Below are 15,824 nucleotides of genomic sequence, written 5' to 3'. Positions count from 1 at the left end.
AATCACCAAAACAAGATATCAACAATTGAGTTGAAGGAGGTTACTCAGGATGTTTCTGTGGACACAATGCCTTCAAGCAGATTAAAAAATAACCAACTGGAGGTGTGCTATTCAAAAAGTTTGGGAACTTTTTGAACTGACCTTGTTCTATCAAGGCTATATGTAAATGCAGCCAATAAATTTATAGCATCATAAAAAGTAGAAAAAGAAAATAAATAACTAGAAGAAATAAAACCTAATAATAATTAGTACAATTAGTAGCCTGTTAGTATTCATATATAGTCAGTGCAACTAGAGTTGGCTCTTGGGTTGGTTCATATTTGTTCTTTAATTTAAGAGAAGATAGAAATGTTCATGAATGCACATATATGCTTTTGTGATTCAATTTATCTCAAAAAAGTTGTGGGCATGTATTTAATTTAATTAATTACATTGGCATTATCTTCTATTAAATACTTATATTTATTAAAAATTTCTGATTACAAATTAACAGAAAAAAGAAACTTAAACCAACCTGAAATGGTTGAAATGCACTTGTAGTTGAAAGTTTTTCAAAATAAAACTAATTTTCTGACCAAAAAGCTGTGAGATTGTCTACCAGGAAAAATTATTTGGATTAAAAGGATGTTATACATAGAAATTGAATAAACAGCAACCATAGTCTTTTTTTTTTCTTAATTAACATAGTATCAATCTCCCCTACACCACACTAAAATGAACCAACCCAATGGCCATCTCTAGTTGTGCTGACTATAGCTTAGTATTCATTGTTTATACTGCAGAGAGGATTAAAACTAGTTTTACTTTTATTGATAAATGGCACATTTTCCCTAAGAAACCCTAGTACAATGATAGAACTTCTGTGGTCCCAAATTCCTATACAAATACTGTAATTTTTTTATCTGCTACAACAATAGTAAAATCCTTTGGTGACATGACTATTGGGATGTGTTGGCATGATCCAAAGCTGACTTGAATGCTTCATCATGGTGACTTATGTAGGAACCTTGTAATGAAGAGATGGATGCACCTATTTGCTAATTTTGTTACCTACGGACCTCCAATGTTCTAGGATGGTTTGTCCACAGCTAGTTAATTGGCAGCATTGTGATCATTATCACTGCCTCAGCCAATCCCATGAGAAACTCTAAGCACTTGACCAATTGCAAAGGATTTCTTTTTCCCACTAAGAGTTCTGGCTAGGGGCCAAGAAGATGGTAGCAGTATGTACCATCATGTAGTGGAAAAAATGGCAAAAGTTGGAAACTGATAAGTTTGGAAATGAAGTTAGAAACTTTCTAAGATATTGGTAGAAGAATGGAACAAACAGTAGTTGCAAAGAAGTATTGCTTAGTTCAGCAATCCTAGCAACATTTGTAAAGAAACATAAGGAAATTGAATATAGTGTAGCAGGTGGAAACTTAGATTCTTCTTGGAAATGTCTAAGGACACCTAATTATAAAGATGTCAACCATGTAACATTTCATTAATTTACTGAGATATGGGCACAGAATGTATTTAAAATAACTTCACTTTTTTAATGATATCTGTTCTTAAGATTCAAGATATCACTACAACAATAACTCTTGTATAACAGTACTATTTTCTTGGTAATTATAATGCAGTTTGACTATTAATTATTATAAAATGGCAAAAAGCTTAATTTTTGAAGCTAAAGATGAGTTTTTTTTTTTTTTTTTTAAATTGTAAATACTAATAATGAGTAAAATCTTCATTAAGTCCACCCTCAATCACGATATGACATGACCCCCTTCATCTCACTATCTTCTTGACCTTGAACCACCAAAACTTAGACGTCAATCCCCCGAATACACAAACCTCTCTGAAAAATTTCAAAAATTTTTGACAGGAGACAAAATTTACATTGTTGTTAAGCTTCAAAGTGGATGAACAAAATTATGCTCCTCCCACACATACTAACATTCATAAATACAGAAAAACTCTGAATTTTTTTACATTTCTCAGCATTTCAAGGTTTCTTGAGTAGAAAAATGTAAAATTCTTAAGAGATCATTCTTTGATCAATTGCCATGATTTTCCTCTGTTATATATAACAGTCAGAAAAGAAAAATGCATGTAAAAATATGAACTCACTTGTGAGGGAACTGCTTTTGTTCACTCCAGTTAAAACTAAAGCACTATTTCTAGCAGAATTTGTCAGAAAATTCAATTAATACACCAATACTGCAATTGTTTTAAATATGAAAATAAGTGTTAAATTAGAAAAATTAGATATGAGTAGCACACAAGAAATTTACATTCTATTGTTAAATAATTAATATTAAACATATGGATTTTTAAAAATATTTGGACTTTATTTACAAATGGATCCATCATTACAAAATGAATTTTAAATATAATCAGTTTTAAATTAAAGAAACTTTAGTTGTTCTACAGGCAAAAATTACTTTTTATCAATAAAAATTTTTAATATTTTGTTTAAATATAAACAAAGAACTGTACTAAATCCGAAACATTATAATAAAGTCAACCACTGCCATATACCATTGGGTTATATAATGGCTATATTAATAATAAATTACCAAACAATTTGACCCTAGAGCAGTGTTTCTCAACCTCCTAATGAATCATCGCCTCCTTCACTAAAACTGTTACGTGGTATCACCCCCTTCACTTTGAAAACAATTTTGTTGGGTTTATTAGTTTAATTTTTTATGAAGTATATAATTATCAAATAAACATTTATTTACTCAGAATATGTATTAGATTTTGATATAATTAACAAAATTAAAATTAAGCATTATTCGCTGTGAATCCCTGCTGCAAGCTTCAAAATTCTGATGCCGAGGGCTGAAGTTAATGCCAAATTTGTATTGCATTGAAAAGACTAGTCACTAGTATAATGTTATTTGTTTAATTATTATACGATATAACAAATAAAATATCTAATTATTCTTAATATAATGTTTTACTATATTGCCCAGAAAATTGTTTTTTGCCCCAAAATATAAATTGTTACTAATGGCCCCCCAATGTGGAAAAACACCAAATGGGGTGATATTGCCCCTGTTGAGAAACACTGCCCTAGAGAGTGGCGGAAGGTGAGTCCTGCTCCAGGCCAATTCTTTTCTTCCAGTTTAATTATTTAATTTAATATGAGATAGTGCTTAATGCCTCCCTCTAGGGTCAAATTGTTTGGTAATTTATTATTAACTAGCAGACCCTGCCACACGTTATTGTGGCTCAAAATGTATCTATTATAAATGTATAACACTTCCCTTGTGGGGGAATTTTTCGAAAAATCCCTTCTTAGTGTACATTCTCTTGATGTACTCTATTAAAATGCAATCAAAAATGCCAAAAACCTCATCTAAAATAGTATAAATAGAAGCAGAGTTCTTCACGGTAAGCCTTAATTTTGTTCATCGCCCACCAGTGAGGGAAATTTTGATGCGTATATTATATAAAAACACGTGTGTATTCGAATGCAACGTTGTGTCAAAATTTCAAAGGAATTGGTAGGAACAAACGAACAGTACATTTTTATTTATATAGATAGATAGAAGATGATCTGCTTTAGTTCATCCTCACAGAAAAGCAAACTTAGGTTGTTGTACTCCCGGAGTTAGCGCCATCTGTTGGACATAAAAGTGTTAATCCTAGATGATATCTTTTAATTTATATGAATGTTTAACAGAATAATATACAGCCTATGTTCACCCTGGAGGTCCATTCTAAATATTGGTGAAAGAATTTTTGAAATTGGATGAGTAGTTTCGGAGATTACTTCCTACATCCAAACTTACAAACTTTTTACCTCTTTATAATATTAGTATAGATATAGCTGTTATATAGCCCAATGGCATATGGCAGTGTTGACTTCATTAGTATTTTGTTATTCTTTCATCAAGTTTGCAAAATTATTAACTTTAAAGAACTGTTAAAGGTCAACCAGAAAATTCTATGAACAATTTCCTTACTCTCTGTTTATGATAAAAGGTAATTAATTTCTGTTATAATTGAGTTTGAAAATAATTAGTTTCAGTAGTAATAAAAAGTATAGATTAGAAAACTGTAGTTATTATTTATCTAACAAAATGTTTAACTAAATATTAATTGTCACATATTTGAGGCAGTTCTGTTTCCCAGTTTTATTGAAAATGCTTTGAAATTATTCAATTTTACTCATTTCTTCTAGTAATGAGGGCTTCTGTGTTTTTTTTATTTTGATTTGAATGAATTTTTTTATATTAACTGTTATTTTTAAAAAAATATCTTCTATGAGAAAATACATTTTATAATCCTTTTGATATGTATGCAAAGTAATAATTAATAACTTCATAACATGACAATCAATTACATTGTTTAAAAAAATAAAAAATGATTTTTTTTGTATTGTGGAAGTTGTTTTGTGTTTTTAATATAATATAATTCATTGACATATCTTAGATATTGCATTTGAATTAAGATTTCTTATAATTTTCATTAGTAATATCTCTTTTGTAACATCATAACATGTAAAATAATGTATTTTTTTATTTAAATTATTTTTACTTATTCTGAAATGGAAATAATAAATATCATAACAATGATAATTTAAATTTTCAGGCTTATTCTAAAAATTTACCAAATCATAATGATGATTTTATTATTATCTTTTGCTATAGGATCCTGCTGGAATTTTTGAATTGATTGAAGTGGTAGGAAATGGCACATATGGACAAGTGTATAAGGTAAGATTTGTACATTTTTTAAAATGAAATGACTGGAATTTAATTAGGTAAATTTATTTTAAGAATAAATATAGTTTAAATCTATATTGTTTGTATAGATCTGTCTATGAGATAAATGATCATTGAATGAAAATTTAGTTTTAAAAATTTAAGTTGTGTAAATAACAATAATTTCAAAAAAATATATTCAAGATAGTATTTTTAACTTAATATTTCATAAGTTCACAAAACTTAAAACATGTTAATAAATAAATTAACATGCACTTCTATTTATATTATTATTATTGAATTTATTGATTTGTATTAACATTATATTATAATAAATATAAATAAATAAATAATATATAATATACAGTAATATAATTGAAATATTGTATTATAATATAAATGGTTAAGTTCTAGTCTGTCTAGCATAAATTTCAGTGTTGACTTTGAAATCCATTATTATTCTATTGATACTATTTTCATATGTATTACTTATGAAATTTGATATTAAAATTTCATAAAAGATATTTTCTTTTTTATTAAAATTTAATTGAAAATAGAATTATTTACATCAAGAAATGTGCTTGTGCTTATTTTAAATTAGTGATGGTACGATACCAAAATTTCTCCTGATTCCAATTCAGCCGAAAACTTCCAATTCCAATTTATTTGAATATTTTCTAAAGCTTATTTTAGTTTAGAAAAATTAATAATTTACATTATGAGCATGGGACCTTAATTAATTAATTAACAAACATCAAGCTTAAGAATGGAAAATGATTGGAAAATCCAAAATCAATCTTGCAAAAAAAAAAAATGTGAAAATTCTTAATTTATATCTGGTTATGCATGCTTCCATTGTATACTACAAAATAATTTTGTAATCTTAGTTTGGATGAAGTTAATATTGCAACCTACCCTCAAAGAACTAACAACTAATTTCCTTTTACTGAAAGAACTATCCCATAGTGTCATCTAGGGTCCTCATCTTTTAAAATTGCTTTGTTAGTTGATACCATGACTGGGGGAAGATAAAGGCAGGCTTGCTGTAAGCAGGCGTGCAAGGCATGCACCGCACGCGGGCAGCACGTTCAGTGGGTGGCAAATTGAGCGATCAGTCACGTAATATTCAAAGTCATTGTCATAATGCCCACCCTACTTATAGCATAAGAAATGTCTTCGCGTGGAGAAAAAAATCCGACTGGCGTGCAATTACTATATTTTTATTTATATTATAGTGTTAACAGCGCCTCTATTGGCATTTATCAGAATTAACATGCAATGCGAAATGTCTGTTGGCAGGTTGAACCTGGCGGCACCCGAAAGCCAAGTACCCATAGTCGTGCTGTATGACAGAAGTTGACAGGTTTGGCGAAAATAGGGAATCTCCATAGAGCTTCCTTCTCAATTTGTACTTGTACGCATTCGAACAGTTCTTTCGCATATCAAATTGCAATTATTTTGTTAATAATTCTTCTGACATGAGTCTAACTATAATTAATAATATTTTAACTTGGTTAGGATTTAAATCTGAAGCTTATAAAGACGATTCAAGTAGCGAAACAGGCATTGACGGTATTGATTTGTTTAATGAAATCAATACTTTAAAGTTGCATTTTCCAGAAAACCAGTCTAATGATCCTCAAACCTTATTACAATATCTTTTTACTAATGATTTAATTTCAACATTTCTGAACACAGCAATAGCAGTAAGAATATTAATTACATTGCCAGTTTCAGTTGCATTTGGTGAAAGGTCCTTTTCAAAGTTAAAAATTATAAAACACTATTTAAGATCAACAATGCACCGGCAAAGACTAAGTAATTTAGTTTATAGCTATAGTTTCAATGGAAAATGAAATCTTAGACAGCTTGAATACAAGAAAATTGATAACAGATTTCGCAAACATGAAGGCAAGAAGAGTTCAATTTCTATAGATAAATATTTTTATGGTTTTACACTTAAGTAAACAAAAATAACTTAGTAATAATAAATAGTTCTTTTTGTAAAGTATTTCTTTTCTTTTTTCACACTCTTATGAGACAACACTAAAGAGCCTTTATGGCAAGCTCAGCGCAGGTAATTTGTAATTTATAATTTGTAAAAGAGGGTGAGAGAGCTGTCGGTCTTTTAGCTGACTGACTTAGCTCGTTTAGATAGGAAACGGAAAGAAGGTTCGAAGGTAAGATGATAAGCAGCAAGAGGAAGTTAGATAGATAGGAGAGAGGAAGGAAGTGACCATGGGTTCCATGGGCGCCCGAAACGCCTCAACACACTAAGTAAATCAAAATATGGTTACAAGGTCCAATAATAGCATGAAAACCATATAAACAAAATGGCGCGGCAATACAAACAGTATTCAGGGTTAATGTTTACAATTTATATAAGGTAATATCGAGCAATTAATTAATGTAAAACAGGGGAAGTTATATGTACTGTACATGGCATATATGATCAGGAACCGTCCTTGTTATCTTCGTCTGTTTCACTTTCCGATGTTTGGTGGATTGGACTATTGTCATTCGGTGTTTGTTGCTGTTTTTTGAGGTAGTCCGGTTTTAGTTCTTTTGTTTTCTTGACGAATGTTTGAAGGCTGCACCACAGTCGTTTGGTGGCAAAGATGTCTGCCAGCGCAGGTAGTCTTAGTTAAACAGGGGGTGGCATAATCAGTATTGCACACGCGCGTTCAAACAGCTAGTGGCGCCCCTGGATAAAGGAGAAGGTGAACTTCTTTTTTTGTGCTTCTCTCCATTGGTATGCCAAATGCTTTAATTCTGTTGTATTTAACACTAAATGAGGTTCAGCAAATGATGGAATGAGTCAAACAACTCATTGTGATCATCATTGTCATGAGTTAACCAATTTTTGAATTCAGTGACTTGAGTCACGAATGTCTAGATTGACTCATCTTGAAAAATCAATTTTTAAAACTCAAAATGGCTGTAGATTTAGTATGAACAACTATTTTTACTTAGAATAGTATTTGAAAATTTAATGTATTTCAGCATCGTCTGTGAATTGTTACAAAATTATCATAATTATAATGAGAGTCATTTTATTATAAGTAAACATACTACATATTAAAAATAATTTTATAGTTAATCAGAATTAATTTTTACATAATTTTGTTTACATTTTAAACTGTTTTGCTGACACTTAAATATTTTTGCTGACTGCCAGCCTTGATTTGAAACTAGATACCCTATCAGAAATTAATTTTGAAAATAAATTACTAACAAGTAAGCTTAAATTAACATTACTAGTTATTCTGTAAGACTGAATTTTTATAAACAGACTGGTATGTCTGAATCACAATAACTAAGATTGCAGTTCTTGTGAAAATTGTCTTATTTTATCTTAGTCATTCTATCACATTTTAGTAAGAATCTCTGGAATTTAGACAATCTAAAAGAATTTTAAGAAGAGCTAAATGAGCTTAGGATTTACCAAAAATAGCTCTGAATCTTAATTATAGATAGTTAAGGAACTAATAACCAAATAGGAATGATCTAAAATATTAAAATAGACATGCACTTATCTTAATGAATATCTCCAAAATTTTATACATCTGAATTTAGAGCCAAATGATTGCTGGGTTAGATCAGGCTATATTAATGCTGCTGTCCATAATTAAATTATTCAATTTAATTTAAATTTAATTGTTAATAGTAGTAATAGCATAACTCATTTTAATCTGGCTTTAATGCAACTATCTGAATTTAGATATTTTAATATTTAATTTTTTAACCTATTTGACAAGTATAGAAATTTTAAATTGTCAGGGTGATTAAAACACTAAAATTTTTGAATTCTTCCAAAGAAAAAATTATTCTAATTAAGATATATGTTGTAAATTTTCTCTACTGTTATAAATAAATAAAAATTCTGACACTGTTTAAACATTATGATTAGAAAGCTTTTCTTAACAGAATCTATTAAAAGGATGACAGATTACTGTAGTTATTTATTATGAAACCACCCACAATCTAATTTCAAACTGACTAGAATATAATAATCTTTAACTGCTGCTTGCCCTCATATTTATGTCTTGTTAGTTTGACAAACTATCTGTACTGAATGAAAATTAAAAGATAACTTGTTATCATTCAGTACAAGTTTCTGTAGAATGAGTCAGAATAATAGAAATGCAGTGACAGATTATTCTTTAGTTAATTAAAAAGAGAACTGATGGTTGTGGTTGATAAAAGCAATTATAAATCATAAGTTTTAAAACTATTATTTTAAATGTGTTTCTTATGANTAAAATTAAAATGAAATAAATTGAAAATAAAAACAATGATTTTTAAAAATCATTTAAAAGTTGTCTTGAAATTTTCAAATTGAAATCATAATTTATAAATGTACATTATTTGTGTGTAGTGGTGATGAAACATTTTGCTTTTAATATATAAATACAGAATACAGTAATATAACCAATACTTGCCGGATGGTTACATCAAGAAATGGTTAAGCTGGTCCAATACTGGCCAGATGGCAACCCTAAATTCACCCATCTCTCCTGAAATGGGAACAGTTAGTACAATCTCATTGCTCTGACTACATGAAAGAAAAGTCTGTCATGACAGACATCACCTCGTGTATGGGGCATCGTGTACTCTCTGCTTTGTTGATGTGAAAGTGTTCAATAAACTAATACCTAATTGTTACTATCATAATTTTAAAAATGTTTAATCTTTGAATGAAACAAATAACTAATTTTTTATTAAATATGGAAGAATCAGAAATCATGACAAGATTTGCTAGATTCCCGTTCTGATTACTGGAAAATGCCCAAATTTCTATTTTCCAATTTCAATTAATCATCCATTACTAATTTAAATATAATCACATGAATAGAGCAAAAGCAGCTCTCCATCAAATAAAAATGAATCAAATAAATATTTACAATAGTTTATTGGATTATATGACTCTTGAATAGACATTTGAATAGTAAAATTAAGAAAGTTTAGGATATCACTTTTTCTCTGCATTGTAATTTCATATTGCTATTATCTTTGTTTTACATGTTTAGTAAAAATGTTTGTTATTTTGCATGTTTAGACGATCAAATGGAAAATCAAATCCTCTAAATCTATTTGATACATTCAGATGGCATTCAATATAGCAAATATTCATAAAAATCAATAAGAAAATGATTACTTCATTAAAGCTTGATTTAAGAAACTATTTCTTGTAAATGTTATAGACTGTAATTTTATATATATTTTGTATTTTGAATGTAGATAGTATTTTGTAGTTCTTACTGCATATGATAGCACTTATATTTTCTAACAAGTACAGTCGACCCCCCTATAAGATAGAGATACGTTCCATTCTCTAGGAATCCGGGTTTTAGTTCTTTTGTTTTCTTGACGAATGTTTGAAGGCTGCACCACAGTCGTTTGGTGGCAAAGATGTCTNTGGTCATACTCGGAGTCAGATGGTTTAACACAGGAGTTAGATATTAAGCGTCAAAGTTGTTGAACTAAATTGTGTCCCCATACACATTCTAACATCTTAGGTGAGAACATCTTAACGGGTTTTACTGTACTATTATAAAATGACAAAAAAACTTAATTTGAAAGTAGAGCTGAGTTTTATTTTTTTTTTTTTAATTTTAAATGCTAATAACATGTAAAATATTCATTAAGAGATATGAAACATGACCCCTTTTATGTCTTCATCCTGTTAATTAAGAACAAAAATTTAATAGTATTAATGCCCCTTTATACGCAAGCTACAGTGCCATATTTCGTTTCTTAAACTTTACCTATTCTGAGATATTATTTCATATTTCAGAACAGAAAATAAAGAAATTAAACAAATTAAACATCGACACACACACGCGCTAATTTTTCCCTTTTTATTGACTTTTTTGGAGGTTCAGGAGGTCTCCAAACATGTAGATTTGCAAAAAAGATTTGGCAGGACAAACTTGAAACAATTTTAATACTTTTCCATTTTATATACATAATAAATTGTAAAGTAAAAAGGAGTCAGAGATGGCGGATTTTTTGATGACTGGCTAAAACACCAAAACTCCACAGTCCTGCTATAGACCCATGTTCAAACCCGGCGTAAGTAGCTCCCTCTCAACTTGACAAAGGTGAGTTTTCAAAATAAAAATATTAGACTCGGAATAGTAGAAATTAAATTAAAATAAATAACTAAATAATAAAAATACCAAAAAAATCAATAATTAAATGAGTAAATAAGTAAATACATTGTAAGTATTTATGAATAAAAAAAAGGAAAAAGTATACCCGAGCACGCAAGCGTACGGGTCAGGAGCATTACTACTCACGCCACAGCACGCTCAAGCAGAAATATGCATAACTTATATGTCAAGTTCTAAAGAAAACTTTACGTTCAATTTTCTCGATTATATTTGAGTGTTGCACTTTACTATTTTACGGGTAGTACACTCGCATGGTGTGCTACCTCTACACCAATGATCATCAAAATAAGTTTCCCCAAAACCATAGGGTCTCCTTGTTAGAATTTAAACTTTGTTCCTAAACATAATGAAACATAATAAATCTGTAAAGCCAAATGACCACCGTATTACATCAGATCACTTTCCCACGATTATATTTAATTAATTACCGAATAATTTATCACTAGAGAGAGGCGTCAGACAACATCTCTTATTACATTTAATAATTATAAATAGTTAATTTTAAATTCAGACATTTCTAAAATTTAATTTGGAATTGGTCATTAAATTTAATATGAGATGGCAGCATAACTGCCTACCTCTAGTCAAATTAATGGCTATGGTTGTAATATGTATGAACACAAGTTTGGAAAAATATGTGATCACAGGTGACACTAAGATGCTAGCGGAATGAGTGCTAAGCACAGACTGATGGAGCATACACACAATTCAGGACTTTCCCTTTCCTCGTCACTTGTTATGCAAAACATCGCTCGTTAAGTGAGGCAATTTTTTACAATTTGTTTTGCTTATTAAGTGAAACACTTGTTATGTGAGGTTCCACTGTATATGTTATATAATATTCAATGAATCTGAGCCTATGTTGAAGATAATGTTATCATTTTCATTATTTGATTAGTTTATTTCATTATTTGATAGTTCGCTGTAGTTTCCAATATTATTGTTATTATTATGATATTATTATTCTAATTATTCAATCACTGTTCTTATTTCTTTTCCTTCAAAATTAATTTGAACTTCCATTTAAATACAATCAAACCTTGTAATTATGTTATCAGTTTATGCAAAGTCACATCATGAAAACATCACATAAATGTATTTTTGCTTCATGTCTGTTTTCAATATGAACTTAATTCACATTTCAAGAAATTTTTGCCTTAGAAGCAACTTCTAAATTGACATGTTTGAACTTTTTCATGCAAGCAGAGTATTGAACATCTTAATGATGTATCTTTTAGAATAGTACATTTATATTATTCAACTAGCTGGCCATACTGAATGTCTGTCATAATTAGAAATAATTTAATACTACCAAAACAGACATCCTATATAATAATAAAAGATCATGATCATGTGATAAAGAAATTATATAAATCTTAGTCAGTCTACATTAGCATTTACTACATTTTATTATTATTATTTTTTTGTTCATCATATTTTTTGCAAGATTACATTCCAGATTGATTCATTTGTTTTTATTAGATTGAATCTTAATTTATACACTATGTATCTAAAGACATTGTAGGGCAGGGGGTGCCACCATCTGACCTTTGCCCTCTGACCTCACTTTGCTCCTGGACTCTGAGGAGAGACAGCTTTTCACTTTACGTTAGTTAACCTTTTGGAATCGACAGCCATACCAATCTTGGATTTGTATCATATCTCAACACTATTGTAAATATTGTGTAGTCGAACCAAATAAAGTAAATTATTTGCCTGGATCAGGTCTCAGTTAATCTTTACCAACAGAACGAAAGACGCAGAACACGTGGTTGAGGTCAATGTGGACGTCATGGACAAGGTAGGACCCAACCTAGACCATTCCACCTAGCATCGAAACATGCTGCATACAGATTTTAATCTAGCCGCTAAAACATTTTTTAAAAAATTAAAAAGTTTTAATATGTAAATTAGAGCAGAATGTTCCATATATAAATGAAAAACTTATATATATTTCCGAGACATTATACTCTAATTTTTATATTGAAACTTTTATTTTAGAGTTAGACACAATAAAAAATTGTGTAAATTTGATAACTAAATTTTCATATTTTAATAAAAAATTTGTTAATGCTACAGTAATCAATTATTGATTATATTTTCATTATTTTAATTTAAAAGCTAGTATACATTCAGATTTATATACTTTTTATAATAGTCAACTAGTGACTTATCAAATAGCCATTACTTTTATAAAAATCATGATCAAACAATAGAATAAAACTGATTTGTGAGCAGAATGTAAAAAAAAAACAAACTGTTTATGCTTTTTATTGATTTTATTGAAAGATAAAATTATCCACATATAAAAAAATATTAAACCTTATATTCTTTTTAGCAATTTAAAATACTATGTAGTAGTATTTTTTAAAAGTATAAGTATTGTATTTCTTTAAAATTATTTAACACATACACTTATAGTGTAAGAATATAATGTGAAATAAAAACAATAAATCATGATATAAAACTGTCAATGGTGACATTAATTTAATTTATATACACAGGATATTTAATCAGCGCTACAATAAACCCCCATGAACTCAGGACTAACAGGGGTAAAGGTTTTCAACGTTTACAAAAGTCTGAGTTAGTGGGATATTTTCTCCAATAATGTGAAAAACAAGAAGGTTGGATATACAGTACAATAATTTATTATGATCAGCTCTATGCAGAAGTTTTAATGAGCTTTAGTAGGTTTTACTAAAGCATCTTTATCTTATGCTTTCTTTTTGAGCAAGAAGTGTTTCTGGCCATGTGTTTTAAAGCTATGACTTAAAAAAATGAATGGTTCATCTCAATGTAATATATGAATATCCAACACAATCTCAGCACACTGGAAATCATTTGGCAGAAAATTACTTTATCTGTTTGGAGAGCCTAACAAATCAGATACCTTGTAGTTACACATAGCACAATAGTTGAGTTGATAGTACATCCAGTGTTTCCAGTTTAGTTACTCTATTTTATAAGTAGATCTAGCTAAAGTTGTGATTTTTTTCATTCAGTTATAAAAAATTATAATTTTTTTATATCATTCAGAAATTTAGAGTTACTTTGCATTTTTACAAAAAAATTTGAGTTATTCAGTCTGAGTTGGTTCAAGTTAGCAGGTGTTTACTATATTTTTAATCATTATACTGATCATCTTCAGCTTACAAATACATTGAATTTTATGGAACATGAAATCCAAGAGAAAGATTAAAAATTGTTTATATTAGAACTAGTAGAGTTTCAAGAGTTTTAAATTTAAATTACAGTGGTATCTTGTACTTCAATGCTTCAGAGTTCAAATTGTTTGCAGAATTAAAAATGCACTGAAGCATAAAATAAGCTTCTGAACAAAGAATATAATGTCAAATTAGCAATAATGTGTTAAAATTCATAACTGTCATAATTAGATCACATATTTATGTTAAGTAACCACAACTGTTAAAAATATCCAAAAAATTTCTGTTCAACCCATTATAACCTTTACTTATTAACCATTGTATCATTCAAACTCTGAATCATTTGAATGACCTCTTGGAATGAATTAAATTTGAAGTATGAGGCACCACTGTATTGTAAAAGTAAAATAATTTATTATTACAAAATAATGTTCAATTGTTTTAACATTTCTTGTAATTTATTTAATTATAAATTTTGTACAACTATTGTCACATTTTGTATAATTTATTATATCATTAAAATTAAAGTACTATTGCTGTGTAAGACTATGAGAACTTGGAAATTTACTTAGTATAAAGAGAAAAGAATTTTAAAGATTTCAAAATTGATATTTAAGCATTTTGATGTTATAGGCATCATGTATATTTATATTTAAAATATCTGATATGAATATATAATTGTTTTAAAAATCTGGTTGGTGAATAATCCAACAATTCTCTTAATAGAACAAGCTTACTTTACAAAACTTTTTGTATCAGATTGATCGATAGATATTAATATATTTATTCTAAGAATAATCTTGGTCCATATATATAATTATACAGATATTTATATATTAATATCTATATAATTATATATTTGGATGAGGATAATTCTTAGACATGTAAGAGTAATGCTTTCTACCTGTTCTTGCCTGCTGTTCTTTGGTTGATTTGACATAATAAGTCAGAATTACCTTTACAGAGCTTAATGAGATAAATACCCATTTTATTGTAGTGTTGTATTTTATCTTCATTCCATCTCAAAAGTATAATGTTGGATGCATTTTAACACAAAAATAGCTATTAGAATTATTTGAAAAAGATTATGAAATGCTGGTTAAAAATTTACCTGTGATAAGATTTTTGTTGTGACATTTTATAGGAAGCTTTTGGGTGTGGATAATGAGAATTTTAGAATGTTTATACATTTATATCTTAAATAGATGTTTTAATGTTAGAATGTACTTGTTGCCTGTAACATTGACATTACTTGGACATAGATTTTGAGATTGTTAAATTTCTCTTTTCTTTAACCAAGTTAAAGAGAGTAATTATTATTATAAATTATACATCTTTTGATAACTTTTTTAAAAATAAAAGTAAATTTAATTTCCTATGAGTATTATTATAATAAAGTTAACATTAATTATAATATCAGTTGACAATCTAAAAAAGCAATTTACATGTTTAAGTAGAATAAATGAGGTGATTCATTCTTCCTTTAGCCTAGTTTAATTATTTTATGTTTTATTTTATTTATAATTCAAAAATGTTATTTTGTAAATGATCAAACTTGGCCTATTTAAAAATGATGCTTTTAATATTTAATACTTTACACATTTAGTTTAAAAATTATTTAAAACAGTTATTTAATCGAGTCTAATATAATGTTAAATCTGTTACTAAAATTTTTTTGTTTCTGTGAGGATTATTGTATTATCCTAACCAAGTTTTTTAAATATATTTTAAAAGATTGTTTTGAAATTTTCATAGTTATAAATAGCTTCAAATTATGA

General features: G+C 28.4%; 1 protein-coding gene across 1 annotated transcript in view; it reads left to right on the top strand.

The window, feature by feature from the left end:
* The window catches only part of LOC111635550 (serine/threonine-protein kinase mig-15-like), a 143,988-nt gene that overhangs the window by 11,468 nt on the left and 116,696 nt on the right, over positions 1 to 15,824 (top strand). Inside the window, exon 2 of the mRNA XM_023380540.1 lies at positions 4,650 to 4,715. Within this exon, the coding sequence (XP_023236308.1) occupies positions 4,650 to 4,715 (66 nt within the window). The remainder of the gene's footprint in view (positions 1 to 4,649; positions 4,716 to 15,824) is intronic.

This window comes from Centruroides sculpturatus, unplaced genomic scaffold, assembly GCF_000671375.1.
Source record: "Centruroides sculpturatus isolate CEXI.00-Female unplaced genomic scaffold, Cexi_2.0 scaffold708, whole genome shotgun sequence".
Taxonomy (NCBI): Eukaryota; Metazoa; Arthropoda; class Arachnida; order Scorpiones; family Buthidae; genus Centruroides; species Centruroides sculpturatus.
This window is presented reverse-complemented; position numbering and strand designations above follow the sequence as displayed.